This window comes from Siniperca chuatsi, linkage group LG22 (assembly GCF_020085105.1).
Source record: "Siniperca chuatsi isolate FFG_IHB_CAS linkage group LG22, ASM2008510v1, whole genome shotgun sequence".
In the NCBI taxonomy this organism is placed as follows: Eukaryota; Metazoa; Chordata; class Actinopteri; order Centrarchiformes; family Sinipercidae; genus Siniperca; species Siniperca chuatsi.
The window spans coordinates 1,655,433-1,670,917 of record NC_058063.1 but is presented as its reverse complement, the minus strand read 5'-3'; the positions used below and the strand labels follow the sequence as shown (position 1 = coordinate 1,670,917).

The following is a 15,485-nucleotide window of genomic DNA, read 5'->3' as shown; positions in this document are numbered from 1 at the left end:
AGGGAACATGAATGTCTGCACCAAATTTCATGGCAATCCATCCGTCCAATCCAATAGGCTCCGCAAGTTGTCGCAGCGCGTGGCCTGCACTTCCCAATTTTTGAGACTAGGCGCCCACTGCATGCACAGGGCTTTTCATTTCAAGATGTATTTTTGTTGCCTTACATATGCCTTTAGTTCATTACAATACAACTGAGAACATGACTGCTACAAATATTGATAAAAGCAAATAACTTAAATTAAGAAGTAATTTAAAGTAATTAAAGAAGTAAAGTAATGAATGTATTTTTAATATTAATATGCCTCAAGGATTATAAAAAGCTGGCCAATTCGTTTTCAAATCCTTCAAAAACAGGAGATCTTAAAAATCTACATTTGCCAACAGAATCAATTTGTTTACAGGATATTTAACCTTCCTTTCATTAGAATACATTTATTGTTCCAAATACTTGACTTCTTTCTTTACAGGAATTGTATAATGGCGAGAAAGTATGTCCATGAATAGAGCAGTGTTGGGGGACCCATTAATTTGTAAATCAGGAGGTCCCGGACCACAGAGAGGATGTTGTTCTGGCAGATCAGGGAGAGAGAAAAAGTCACGGAACGCATCAAAATTCCACAGTGCCAGGAGCACATTGGACATTACCTAGGAGCTAGCTGTTAAAATGGTAAATAGAATGTACTTGTATAGCGCCACTACATATCACATTGACCCACATTCATACACTGATGGCAGGTGCCCACTGCTCATCAGTCCAAAGAAAGTAACTCATTCACACAGCATTATTTACATTTATTATTCAGAGCATTCACAATAATCACTCAAAAGGGAGGAACGTAGAAACTACTGTTTACAGTTCGCAGCTTTCTCTCTCTCTCGTTGACTGTCCCCTCACTTGTCGTTTCCCTTCTGTCTATGGATTGCAGCTACAATAGGGAAAATGGAATTAGGGCCAAAAGTAACTATTTAATTCAGTTTTATTTATATAGCGCCAATTCATAACAGAAGTTATCTCATTGCTCTTTTCCTATAAAGCAGGTCTAGACCGTACTCTTTATAATATTATTTACAGAGCTGTATAGCCATGTTTGGTCTATGGCGTTCTTCTGGTAACACTCATTGATTTCTTGCTTCTTCACAGAATGTTTTGTTTGTACGCCCCCTGGCATTTTGGTGATTACTGCAACGGATAGTGCATTGAGCATAAACACCTCTGTGTGTGCTTGTAGCTCACACGCCATCTGTGGAGGCCCATGCCACGGTGTCTCGCATGAGCATAAACAAAACTTAAAAGCCTCCTGAGGACGTGATTGAGGACTGTCCATGACTTGCCATAAAAGCCTCCTGAGGACGCTTTCATTTTGAAAGAGCAACGGCTAAAGGGGAAACTCCAACTCTTGACCAATAGTGTAACTTCATTACACTCACTCAGTCACTCAGTCAGTAAGTCAGGGACAGACTTATAGGGCTGACCTCGCTTTGCTGTGGTCCAGCCAAAAACTCTGCCAAGCATTTAGTGTCAGCTTTCAATACTTTTTGATACTCTGCATTGCAGAAGTACCCAGACTAAGAGTGTAAAAATTAGGAAATGGATCACTTAAATCATCTTACACAAGGCATTTACTGTACTGTAGTTTCAGGTGCTCTTTGACTTTTTTACACCACTCTAACAGTGAACTGCCTACTACACAGTGGCTCTATAACAACAGTCGGCTGGACATATTACAGACTCACTGGACTCCCACTACTCCCCCCACTACCCCCTCCAAAACCAATTCCTCAACCTCCTCTACCAGACACACACATACAAGTCTCCATTTCACCGGCCTAGCTTTGTTTTCATAGCAAACCCAGAGGCCCTCTTCCTCCCCACCGGCAACCCCGACAACTTTCCCTACTTCCCCATCACAATCTGCAAGTTATTAGCATGGAGGAGAGCATTGTCGTTGTTTTTTTTTAAAGATTATTATAAAGATTGTTTTTTTGGTCTTTTGCCTTTATTTGATCGGAACAGCTGAAGAGAGGCAGGAAATGTGGGAGAGAGAGAGGGGATGAACCTGGGCCACTGCAGTAAGGACTCAGCCCTGCACATAGGGCGCACGCTCCACCAGGTAAGCCACCGGGGCACCCTAGCATTGTTGTTTTTAATGTAGCTGCAGAACTTTTGTGTATATTCTTTTTGGCCCAGGGTTCTATTGTCAGTGTAAGATGCCAGATGCCAAGCTAAAGTCCAAGCTTGGTTCCTTTTCATATTACCTTTGTGAACAGCTTTTTTATCATCAACAAACTCATCACAGAAACACACACTGAAATACATATATAAAACATCATTAAAGAAACTGGGTGTACTTGAAAATACATGAGGAGTGCCTGTTGGAAAACCTCCCATCATCCTGTATGGAATTAAATGAAGCAGACAGAAGATATACTCTCAAAAGTAGAACTCCATAGGACATAAAATTCAGTGACTCAGACCAGCAGGTTCTTAACATGGTATGCATGTTAAGAACCTGCTGGTCTGAGTCATTGAATAAAAAGATGAGAGAAATGATTCACAAAGGGAGACAAAGAAGTTAAAGGCTAAAGAAGAGGAGATAGAAGATAATTGATGGATTGCTGGAAAGATTGATTGCATCTGTTCAAGCGATTATTCAGTCTCATCTGAGTTATTAGGGATAAGAAAACTTTTTTTCAAGTACCACAATTTGATGCATGTGTGTGTGTGTGTGTGTGTGTGTGTGTGTGTGTGTGTGTGTGGGCAAATGGCAGAGTACCAAACTATGTCCATGAACGGGGCTTATGAAAACCATATGACATCTGAAAAAGAAAGAAATGCACCGTTTGCTGCAACACCCCCTCTCTCAACTCCCTCCCTCTCTCCCCTTCAGCCTACCCCCCTTCTTGCTATATCTCTCTGCCTCTATCCTCCCCTCCCCTTTCTTCCCTCCCTTTCTGCTCTCTGAAATCTTGGGACAATCTGCATGCACTCAACTCCAGCGCAGATCTGTTACAGCAGAGTAGAGTAAAGAGCACAGGCAGACAGTGAAAAAAAATCTGGGTTCAAATGAAGGGAGAAAAGTTCAGATAGACAACAAAAGCAGGCCAAGACAGAAAGCCACAGCAGAAAGAAACTTTCAAAGGCAGGGAGATAAAAGTGTGGAGAAAGTCAGGGTGAGAGACAGACGGAGAGCTGAGATATATATTCAGTTCTAAAAAAGAATGGGCTCCCTAGTGAGCAGAGCTGCTGCTCTTCTCCTAACCTTTCTGCTGGCTTTGCTCTTTGGACTTTCCTCAGTCCTGGGCCAGGAACTGAGAGAGAGGGATGCACTATGCAATACGGATGGCTGCTTTGTGGTCTACTTCCAACGCAAGACCTTTCTGGGCTCATGGAGGGCCTGCAAGGAGAAAGGTGGCAACCTAGCTACTATCAAACGCAAGGAGGATGCCACCACTATTGCCACTCTCTTCTCCACTCTGGACTTGCGCCACTTGCGCACCAAGGTCCAGGTATGGATTGGTCTGCAGCGCCAGCCTCGCCAGTGTACCACCACACGGGCACTGCGGGGTTTCTCTTGGACTACTGGTGACCAGGACACAGAGTATACCAACTGGCAGAAAGAAGACTCCCCTAGTATGTGCTCAGTCCCACGCTGTGTGGTTATGGGCTACAGCGCTCAAGAGCAGAATGATAACTTCAAATGGCTGGACGGTTCCTGCTCAGTCTCCGTAGATGGGTATCTTTGCCATTATGCCTACAAAGGAATGTGTTCTGCCTTGTGGAGTGAAGGAGCAGGCAATGCCCTCTACACCACACCATTTAACCTTCTAAGCACACTGCTAACCCATGTACCCTTTGGATCTGTTGCTACTGTGCCCTGCCCTGCAGGCACCAAAGAGGAACAGTCAGTTTTGTGTATGCTGAAGGAAGATGGCTCAGTGGGGTGGTCAAGAGATTCCCCCCTCTGCTCCGATCCCCCAGTATCACACAACTGGTGTGACCAGGATAACGGCGGATGTGAGCATTTCTGCAGGCCGGCTGGTGTTCACTTCTATTGTGAGTGTGCCGATGGGTATCAACTAGGAGATGATGGGCTGAACTGTGAGCTGTCTGATGTTTGTCAAGGGGCCCCTTGCGAGTTTGAGTGCCTGCCCCTTCCAGATGGGTACCGTTGTGCCTGCCCTGAAGGATACATGCTTGCACCAGATGAACGTGGCTGTCTGGATGTAGACGAATGCCTCCAGAGTCCTTGTGAGCAGCTTTGTGTGAATGCTTTGGGGACATTTGAATGTCGATGTCGGGAGGGTTACCATCCGGATGATGAGGGTGGGTGCGAGGATATAGATGAGTGTGTAAATGACCCATGTGAACATGCCTGTGAGAACACTCCAGGTTCTCATATCTGCCACTGCCATCTGGGTTTTTCCCCAGTGCCTGAAGACTCCAGCCGATGCCAAGACACTGATGAGTGCCAGATCCCCGGGACCTGCGAGCAGATGTGTGTGAATTATGAGGGTGGATTTGAGTGCTACTGCGAAGAAGGCTATGAACTCATGTCTGATCAATACTCATGTCGCAAGAGAGGGGAAGGTGATGACCAATCTGGTGTCACCTCTCCTTTTCCTTGGGTCACTCACCGGCCTGTGCCTGTATGGGACCCTGTGGACTATGACTGGAACCCACAGCAGAGCCATACTGACTGGCCTCCAGAGGAGGAGCAATCTCTGGACTGGCTGACTGACCCACCCAGAGTTTTGGATTCTGATGTAATTTGGGTCACCAGTGCCCCTCAGGAGGAAGTGTCCTTTGATTTAGCACTGGACCATCCGACACAGGAGACTAATGAAGATGAGGAAGACAAAGACAATGGAGGAGCTGACTGGTTGGATTTGGGGCAGAGATCTCAGTCTGAGCTGGAAGTTTTGCCAACCACCATCTACACCACACCTCCACCCACTACCAACTCCAACACTACCCCAGACTGGCATGAAGATGAGGAGGAGACCACCACAGCTCTCCCCTTTCTCTCCACCTCTACAATATCTGAGGGAGCTTGGAATTGGTGGGCGGGGCTCACCACTTCCAGCCAGAAACTAGGAAATCCAGAGGATTCAGTCATAGAAAACAACATGCCTATGGATCCCAGCGACCACAGTGAAGCAGAAGAAGAACAGTACCCCCTTAAGGAAAACTCTCAGTTCCCAGAGGAGGACTATGTGGAGATCACACACTCCCAAGTCCCAGCTGTCCCCACCCATCTTACTCCTTCCCAGCCACCCCCAAGCAAGGGTGGAGAGAGCGGTGAAATCTTGGATTCTGTCCAAAAAGACAGGGGACAGAAGCAGAGTAGCACCTGGCTCCTGGTGGGCCTCCTTGTGCCCATCTGCATCTTCATTGTAGTGATGGTGGTGCTGGGCATCGTCTACTGCACCCGCTGTGCTGTTCACCCACGCAATAAGAATGCCACTGACTGCTACCACTGGATCTCTGGGGCTCATGATAAACAGGGAGCTCCTAACCCCTCAGCAGGGGTCAAGACCCATGTTTAAACAGAGAAGAGAGATATTGACATTTACATAAACAGACTCCGCTTCAGAGGTAAACAGGAGTGAATAATGGACCTGGTAAGGGACGAGCTAACCTAGAATATTTTATTCTCTCTGACTGTGGAACTGGCCTCTTTCTGAACACATTTTGATATTACTGTTAAATATCAATTGATAGAGGTGGGGAAGGGACACTGAAAACCACTGACATTTTTTGGGATGGGGTTGCTATGTGGTAGAAACTGCTTTGATGTTTCATACACTGACCACACAGCACAAGATCTGAATGCTTCATGATTGCACTAGGCTACATAATTATAAAATATATCCGTCTTCATTGCTAATGTAAAACAATCTGCTAATATCTGAGAATAATGTGTGTAGTCATTTATTCATTTCATAATTTCACAGCTGGAGCCAGATCCTGCTACTGATGGCAAAAGCATTCTGCCTTATTGATGTAGCAAAACTTTACTATGAGGTTTCTTCCATGCAAAATCCTCAGGCTCGGTTAATTAAGTTTAAGTTAATTAACAATAACATATCACTGTAGATAACTGTTACTGTCAACTGTGTTAAAGGGATTTAAATGCATTGCGAGCACAGATCAGCAATAGGTGAAAGGAGACTGTAAGCAAATAACCCTTCAAGTGAAAAGACATTGTGCAGTCAAATTATTATACTGGGAAAGCAATAATTTGAAAATCAGTGTGTTGGAGTTGAATGGTTAAGACCAAAACCTTCTTTGTATATAGTGGTTCCTTTGTATTTATGTTTGTTTCATACTTGACACCAGCCATTTTTTTTGAAAATTTAACAATTTTACTAAATCAGTGACACACTATGTTGTAGGGGCTGGTGGTTGACATTAGCATTGACATTGTTCATAAAATGGCCATCAGTCACCCTTCGTAATCCTAATTCATTAGTACACCCTAGAGGGTTTTGTCTGAGACCAGCCCTGAACTGATAAGGAGAAGAAATCTGCATTAACTTTTTTGGAGAAGTGCTCATTGGATATTATATATTGTGAATTTTATAGACCAAAGAAAAAACAAATAAATGTGAGGCACTAACAAATAAACAAAAACACCTTTAATTTAATGGATAAATGACTATTTAATGGCTGGGGAAACAAAGTGCCATTCCAAATTTACACATGAAATATGTCTTTTTTTTGACAGACTGTGAAATATAAGAAACACCTGATGTCTTTTTTTCTGTTACATGTTAAATTGTGAATTAAAAACTATGACAATGGTTGAGCGTGAAAGTTTATTATTGACCTTGGAAATAGTAGTTTGACAAAACCATTTCTTAACTCGTGGTCCACTTACTAGCTCTTACCAGAGCTTTCAACCACATTTCACAGACATTCAGCTCATGAAGACTGAAGTTTGGTCAGTTGTCATGGAGAGAGCTCCAGTTGCTATCACCTGACGTAAGTAGGGAACTATCTGCTCAGGAAGACGTTTTAAAGTGCCAGAAAAAGCTACAAAGTGGACCTCAAGTTAATTATTTTTTTTGTCAAACATATGACAAGGGGTTGTATGGATGACTTTGATGTGTTTGCTATTGTGTTTCAATTCAATATATTTAAATTTTATTTATATAGCGCCAATTTATAACAGAAGTTATCTCATTGCACTTTATCTATAGAGCAGGTCTAGACCGTACCTTTTTGTTTGTGATGACATCACTGCTCTTCATATTATATATAGTTATATTCTTGTCATTTATCATGTTAGAGACTCAGCAGTGAATTTAAAATCCAAAAGGTACTTGGAGTAACTTCCTCAGAAAAGTGGAGGAATGAATGTGGGTGGAGGGAGGGGTGGGTCTGTGACAATAAGGATTCTGTAATTTCAAAAATGACCATGATCCCCCAAGGGCCCTCTGTTGGTAGAAATGTTTTTTACGGAAAATACACCAGGATACTTGAGCACAGTCCCCACTGGCAGTAAGGAAGCATTGTTATTGTATTGACTAATGGAATGTGCTGATCAAAACCAGGTTCTGGCTCTGCGACTGGCTCTCAGAGGGGGTCTCTCTCTCTCTGTCTCTCTCCCCCTCTGACCTATTTTCAACATTGTCATCCCTTCTTCAGCTCTTAGTCACCAGTGAGCTGAGCTGTGCTCATATCTTTGGTATCCCTCTCTGAAAGTCTAATTCCAGTTTATTATGAATTGGGTCTTATTTTCGTGTTTTTTTTCATCCTTCCTATCGGTAATAACATTGTGCTTAACAAGTTATTTGCTAAGATCTTGGAACATTGTGACATCACTAAATAGAAGTTTGACGGGGCAAGAAACACTGGCAGATTGGACAGGTAAACACGTCCCTAGGTTAACTAAGCTTACATGGGTGAAAACAAAGTTGAAGGATTATTATACAAACTGTCCATTGTAATCATCGCAGTTTACAGAACCACTTCCTGCTTTAACTTTGACCTACTGTACTTACCATAGTTTCCTGTGCAATGAGGCTGGATTACCAAACAGGAATAACAGGCAAGACCATCAGTGGGGCACAAATGCTCCAGGTTCACTGTGTGGCAATTAGTTACTCTTTCAAGTTTGGAAATAGTTTTGCCAACTAATAATCTTTTGTTCAGATCATTTACTTTTCCTCTTTAGAAAAACATGAAACTTGGAGTTACACTAACTAAGAATTCTATATTTCCAACTAATAATCTTTTGCTCAAATAACTTACTTTTATTTGTCAGAAAAAGTTGAAACTTGGAGTTAATAATAATTCTATATTTCCTAAATTGTTGAGTAAACTCATAAAAGTGAGTTAAGACAACACCAGTTTACAGGTCACTTTATACTTAATTATAACTTAACAGAACCAGTGAACATTTCTTTTTTTTAAATTCAAATATGCCAGGCACAGCAGCATAACATGCATGCTGTACCTGCACCAGCTACTTTCAAAATTGATGAAGCACTTGGAGGAGGGGGGCTGCTATCAAAGATATTTCTAAGTTACTTTCAACTTTTACTTTAGACATCCTACATGAAAACAAATATACAGGCAATCAATGGCAGTTTGTATGTGCAGTTGCCCTACACAAGAACAACTGTTATGAATATTGTTCCATTAGAGCTTCACTCCATGTTGTAAAGAGTAACAGTGCAGTGAGTCTCAACACAAGTTAACTTGATGACAACAACAGTGACATAATATTTACACAAGAGGACATTTCTCTGTCACTGAAAAAGTACAAAGCAGCTTTAATGTGAAATCCCACCACCCTCAGTTTCCTCCTTGATGTTCCAACATATGCATTCTGTTGTAATGGACTCTGATTTCATATCTGGATGTATTTGAAAATGTAATCTGGATCCTTCAAAAACCCACAAATTAGCACATTTGTCATGGTTTGGGGTTTGTATTCTGTTATTTCCTGTTAAGTAAGTAAGTATTTTAGTAAGTGTTTGGCCTCATGTGTTATGTGTAGTTTTACTTCCTGTCTTTGTTTGCTTTTCCCTCCAGTTTGGATTGTTTGCCGTGCCCTAATTAGTTTCACCTGTGTCTAGTCATCCTGCCCTCACCTGTGCATTTAAGGCTGTGTTCCTTCTGGGTTGGATCATCAGTGTCATTATGTCAAGTGTAACTGCATTTGTTTCCTGTGTGTTTTGTGGATTTATGCTTTGTTTCTGTTGGACTTTGCCTGCTACCTGTCAAACAGCTTCCCTTATTTCAACCCCTACCTGTAACCCGTGTAAGCCTTGTTCTTATCATTTAATTATTAAACTGCACCTGCCCTGCCTACGTGTCTGTGTTTGGGTACTTTTACATGCTATGATGGTGATGGGTCAGTGTGAGATGGCTGCGCAATATAACACTGGGGAAAAGCTACCAAAAATCGGTCCATTGCTGTTTTTGCTGTGAAGAAAATGGCTATTATGCTCCTGCAAAACAATACTACTTTTACTTTTCAGGAGTCACATGAAGGTGCTCAACTGTTCCATGATACAGCCTCTGAAAAAGTCTCTCCTTCCACCACATCAGTCTTTGCCAGACTTAAGCCGCGTTTCCACCCAAAGTACCTGGAACTTTTATTCCCAGGAGCTACTTTGCAAGGAGCTAAAAAGTTCCTTCAGCCCATTGTTGTCTGCATTTCCACCGTGGTCTGAAGACCCGCGAAGGTTAGGCAAATTACACCCATCACACAGCTGCATAACTCTATTGTTTTAACTTAACACATCACCTGCAATTCAGCATAAGGACCTTTGCTTATTTTAACTTATGCACTCTCACCTGTATAATGGTGATATTGAGAGCCACTACTTCCTCAGAGCGTTGTAATTATTAAAATATGGTAACACAAGCATAAGCATGATGTGTCTTTTTACATATATAGTACTATATACTTGTTTTCAGATACAAGTACTGCCACTATACACACATTTGGTTCAACAACTATTTATTTATCTGCAGAAATATAAATGTGCAAAATACAGCATTTGTGTGCTTTAGCAGGAGACATGGGACGCGGGCTGCTGGTGGTTGTAGGAGTAAACACACTAGTTTCTGCAGTTCAGTGTGGCCGCCCGTTTCATCTAAAAAACGCGTTAAATGTAAACATTTTACTGTGAAAACATTTACAAGATATCATTTTGTACGACTTGCCTTAACGAACACACCACATTAGCAGGTGGCATTAGCATGTACTAAATGTTAGCTTTTGGCTAGGGCAGCAATAGCATGACAACAGTTAGCGTTATAGCATTTTATAAGCATCATGTGCATGTGGGCCGTATGTTATCAACCGACTAGTCATCCGTTTTCGTGTCTTCCATCACGGCTTCCAACAGCGCAGTAGATGAGTCGTTGCGGCAGAGAAGGCTGGCCTGTGACCCAGCAACACATCAATCCAGACGGTCAAACCATTTGCTGCTCTGCTGGTCTGAGCTTGACTAATCAGAAATGTTCAGCGCAGCAAGCCCCAACCCGAAAGTTCCTGTACTTTTGGAAAGTATTACCCCCCGAGCAGGGACCTTCTGTGGGGGAAAACAAGTCCCCAGAACTTAATTTAGACCATGGTCCATGCGGTGGAAACACACTGGCGTTCCTCCAAAGGTTCCTAGTTCCTGGAGAACATTCCTATGGTAGAAATGCAGCTTAAGGCCTCTCTGAAAGTCCCCAATAGCTCCTTGGTGGTGACATTCAAATCTGTTGAACACAAAAGCAGTAACACATTTCGGTATAAAAATAGGGACTTTTGATTATTACTGTTGAGCGAGTTTGGGAAACTCACTAAACGGTAATAATCACAATGTGTAGTATACATATACTTTCAAATGGAAAAATCCACCCATAAGCAGAGTCCACGTTTATCCAATGATCTTAAAGGGATAGATCGCTTTTTTTGAAGTGGGGTTGTATGAGGTACTTATCCATAGTCAGTGTATCACCTGCAATAGATTGTGGTCTGCAATAGCTATATTAAATAAAAATAGGCCTGAAAATTGAGTTGTATTCAACAACACTAACAAACTGATTTACAGGTTTTCCTCTCCTGCTTATCAAAACACACAGCTGTGCAAACACCATCAAACTTTAATTAATAGCCCAGGCTTTTATTTGCTTCAATCACTAAACTGCTATGTAGCCCTGTACATCTCCTATAGGTTTTGTGCAATAAATACAAATACTAATCAACAGCCTCAGGCAGTGCCACAGACAGAATACATAAGACAGAAAGTGTGTAGAGAAACAGTCTGGTAAAACACCTGTCTGGTTGACCTGGCAGCCGGTGTTAACCACAGGCCACGAGTGGACAGCAGACGCAAGCCACTTGGCAACACTGACTGGTTAGCTAGCTAGTTAGCATGGCTCTATTCACAAGTAATGCCACTGTTTATCATAACCTGTCGATAAAAAAAAATAATGCTGACCAACTGCATGTCAACTCGCGGCTTGTGCTTAATAACACACAGCCATGCACAATGCTAAGCTAAGGTCACATTGTCAAAGAATCATTAACATTAGTAGCTAAACCGCCAGCTAATGTTAACCTGTACCAAAGTGGGCAAATGTTTGATAAGATTCTAAATGAATAAAATAGATGTGCAGAGCAAGGAACTTAAACTGTGTCTAATGGGATGTAATTGGGATGTAAATAACAATTATAACCCACTTTATTATTTTATGTGCCTTAAGCCCTAATGCTAGCTAGCTATCTACCTAATATAGCAGTAATGTGAATCTCCAAAGCCCGTAACATTTTTAACTTGTAATTACATGCCCCATTAAGCGCAATTGTGAATTACATCTAGAGCAAAACAGCATCTCTAAAACCATTTCTATTAATAAATACTCACCCTTAGGTAATTCTTTTCACACAAGGGGGACTAGCACTGTGGAAGAATTTTGGCCCACTCATCTTTGCAGAATTGTTGTAATTCAGCCACATTGGAGGGTTTTCAAGCATGAACTGCCTTTTTAAGGTCATGCCACAGCATCTCAATAGGATTCTGACTTTGCCTTTGCCTCACTTGCCTCAGTTAAGGTCAGTGTTCATGACTCCACCATAAGAAAGAGACAAAAATGGCCTGAATGGCAGAGTTCCAAGACGAAAACCACTGCTGAGCAAAAAGGACATTAAGGCTCGTCTCATTTTTGCCAGAAAACATCTTGATGATCCCCAAGACTTTTGGGAAAATACTCTGTGGACTGATGAGACAAAAGTTTAACTTTTTGGAAGATGTGTGTCCCATTACATCTGTTGTAAAAGTAACACCGCATTTCAGAAAATGCCAGTAAAATACCGACAGTAAAATATGGTGGTGGTAGTGTGATGGTCTGGGGCGGTTTTGCTGCTTCAGGACTTGGAAGACTTGCTGTGATAAATGGAACCCTGAATTCTGCTGTCTACAAAAAACTCCTGAAGGAGAATGTCCAGCCATCTGTTCGTGACCTCAAGATGAAGCAAACTTGGGTTCTAGAGCAGGACAATGATCCAAAACACACCAGCAAGTCCACCTCTGAATGGCTGAAGAAGAACAAAATGAAGACTTTGGAGTGGCCTAGTCAAACTCCTGACCTGAATCCTATTGAGATGCTGTGGCATGACCTTAAAAAGGCAGTTCATGCTCGAAAACCTTCATTGATCAAGGACATAAAAGAAATACAGTGGAACAATCACTTCAAAGAGCTAAGTTCTTGAATAGAAAACAATTATTCTAAAACCAGAATTATCTTCTCCCTCCCACATGAACAATCTGACTGCACAAGCCCCATGGAACTTTTAAATGTCATTGTGATAGTGTTGTGAAAATGAATCATTTTCAAGATGGGACCACATCTCGCACATATAAAATGAGACACTTTGCCAATTGCAACACCACACAAGTTATTTATAGACTGGAATGTCCCTGTGGTTGTTTCTATGTAGGACAAACAAAAAGAATAAAGAGCTGCAGAACATGAAAATGCTAGCCGCAGAAATAATGTTGATTATGCTATGGCATTACATTATGTGCAAAAGGGACATGGCAACCCAAATACAGTGAGGGGCGAATTCAGAATGAATTGTGGCGCGTCTGCCGCGTCTCAAGGTCCAACTCACAAAAGATATTGCGCTAATGATATTACAGCGCAAACACGCCCATAACATTTTGCAGCTGAGTGCAATTTGCCATTGTTTTGTGTCTGTTAAATGTTCACCTGCAATTCTCTGTAGTGGTCCCAGTAATATTTGTTCTTAAGGTGTACTGAAGTAACATATCACATGATGTGGTTAAGCAACGTTTGAGTAAAAAAATCATTTTTTTTTATAACTCAGTCTGTATGGAGTGTATGTTATTTGGGGTGCTTTAACTGTGCACTCTCCCTCATGCTTAAGGGCACGTGGAGAGCTGTTTTCTCTGCTACTCTGCTCTCTGCTGGACTGTTACAGTGCGTAACCACCATTGCTGTTCCTCACAGCAGCAGGTTTTATGTTGTTTTACAGTTTCATTCCCTCATGGTGAATATCAGGTATTTTACTGTCTCTGTGCCACCTGTTCGTATATGATGTACAATGACGTGCAATTGCTTTGCCGGGCTACAATCACTGCAGCCATGATTCAATTCAATTTCAATTCAATTTTTTTATATAGTGCCAATTCATAACAGAAGTTATCTCATTGCACTTTTCCCATAGAGCAGGTCTATACCGTACTCTTGTTAATATTATTTACAGAGACCCAACAAATCCCACAATGAGCAAGCACTTGGCGAAAGTGGCAAGGAAAAACTTCCTTTAAGAGGCAGAATCTTCAGGCAGAACCAGACTCAGGGTGGCCACTGAAAAGTCTGGGCATGACACCCTTTATCAATGTGCTTAATTTACTCTCTGAAGACACTAATAATTTCACTCTAATTGTGTATGGCTATTAGCACTGGTGTTTGTGAATTGGACCTTTTTTGCAATGATGCTCATTTGCATAGAAAAGGGGCCAATTTTGCACTAAGTGTATGCATATTACCTAATTTACATACCTTCAAAGAGCACAGAGACGCCATTTGCCTGGCAGCACAGTTGGGGTTTGTTACTGACTGCGTCTCTTTACGTGACGTGAGGCTGATTTGTGGCTGACATGGTGAGGTAAGCATATTGTCTCATTGCCATGTTTGTGTGTTACTAGTAGCGAATATTTGCTGCTCTAGCTCATCACAGTTAATTTTGTTTGATTCGTCATTATAGTAACTAACTATCTGCTATACATTTAAATGTACACTAGTTCTGCTCAGGCACTCATAGCTTTCGCCTTCTTTTAACGACTTTCCTGCTAATCCCACAGTTTACACCCTATTCAGTTTTGCTAACTACCGTTCTTAAGCTTAATAGTTAGCAATGGCTTCTCTCTCGCCCTCTCACTCTTCTGCTCTCTCCTACTCAGTGTTTCAAATGTTTAGCTATTCCTCTGCCTCCTTTAGTGATAATGGTACATGTAATAAATGTAGTTTATTTGTAGCATTGGAGGTGAGGCTTAGTGAATTGGAAACGCGGTTCTGCACCATGGGAACTCAATCATTAGTTGCTGTAGTTAGCCAGCCCCCAGTAGCCAGTAAGGACGGACCAAATGTAGCTCCTGTTAGCCGTCCGAAACTAGGGAGGCTGGGTGACTGTCCAAAGGAAGCATAGCCCTAAGCAGAAGCCCACAGTTCACCACCAAGCTGTTCACGTTTCTAACAAGTTCTCCCCACTCAGCGACACACCTGCTGAGAAACCAACTCTGATTATGCCAATCGGAGGTCACTTAAATTAATGTTGAGTCGGTGTGTACATATGCAAAGACAATGTAGGACTCCAGTGATGACATGTTTAGCTGCATGTCCTCATTCCGCTGCTGGCTGTTGAGGTGGTGTCCAGCAAACGATGTGGGCTTTGTAGATAATTGGGGGACTTTCTGGGGAAGACCTGGTCTGATTAGGAGAGACGGCATTCATTCCACTTTGGATGGAGCAGCTTTTATATGTAGAAATCTGGCTGAGTTTATTAGTGGAGCAGAACCATGACAATTCAGAGTTGAGACCAGGAGGCAGAGTTGCAGTCCTACACGCTTCTCTGCGCTTCCATTAGAGCAGTTAACCACCTAAAACTCCTTAATACAGTCAAAAGTTAACAGAAGAGGAGTTATACATAAAAACCTAAACAAAATTACCACCGCTGAAATAGGACATCAAAATAAGAGAATTAAATGTGGACTTATGAAACATCAGATCCCTGTCATCTAAAGCTGTACTAGTGAACGATTTAATATCAGAGTATCATATTGACTTATTTTGTCTTACTGAAACCTGGTTGGGTCATGAAGAATATGTTAGCCCAAATGAATCCACTCCACCCAAACATATTAATACTCACATTCCTTGAGGCACCAGCCATGGAGGTGGAGCTGCAGCCATCTTCATCTCAAGCCTATTAATCAGCCATAAACCTAA

At 42.0% G+C, this 15,485-nt stretch overlaps 1 protein-coding gene across 1 annotated transcript; it reads left to right on the top strand.

Moving 5' to 3' along the window:
• The first annotated feature begins 2,940 nt into the window (after window positions 1-2,940).
• Window positions 2,941-6,805, top strand: cd248a (CD248 molecule, endosialin a). The gene has a single exon (XM_044185165.1). It carries the CDS (start codon window positions 3,221-3,223, stop codon window positions 5,546-5,548), a length of 2,328 nt encoding a protein of 775 aa, XP_044041100.1. The 5' UTR covers window positions 2,941-3,220; the 3' UTR covers window positions 5,549-6,805.
• The last annotated feature ends 8,680 nt before the right edge of the window (window positions 6,806-15,485 follow it).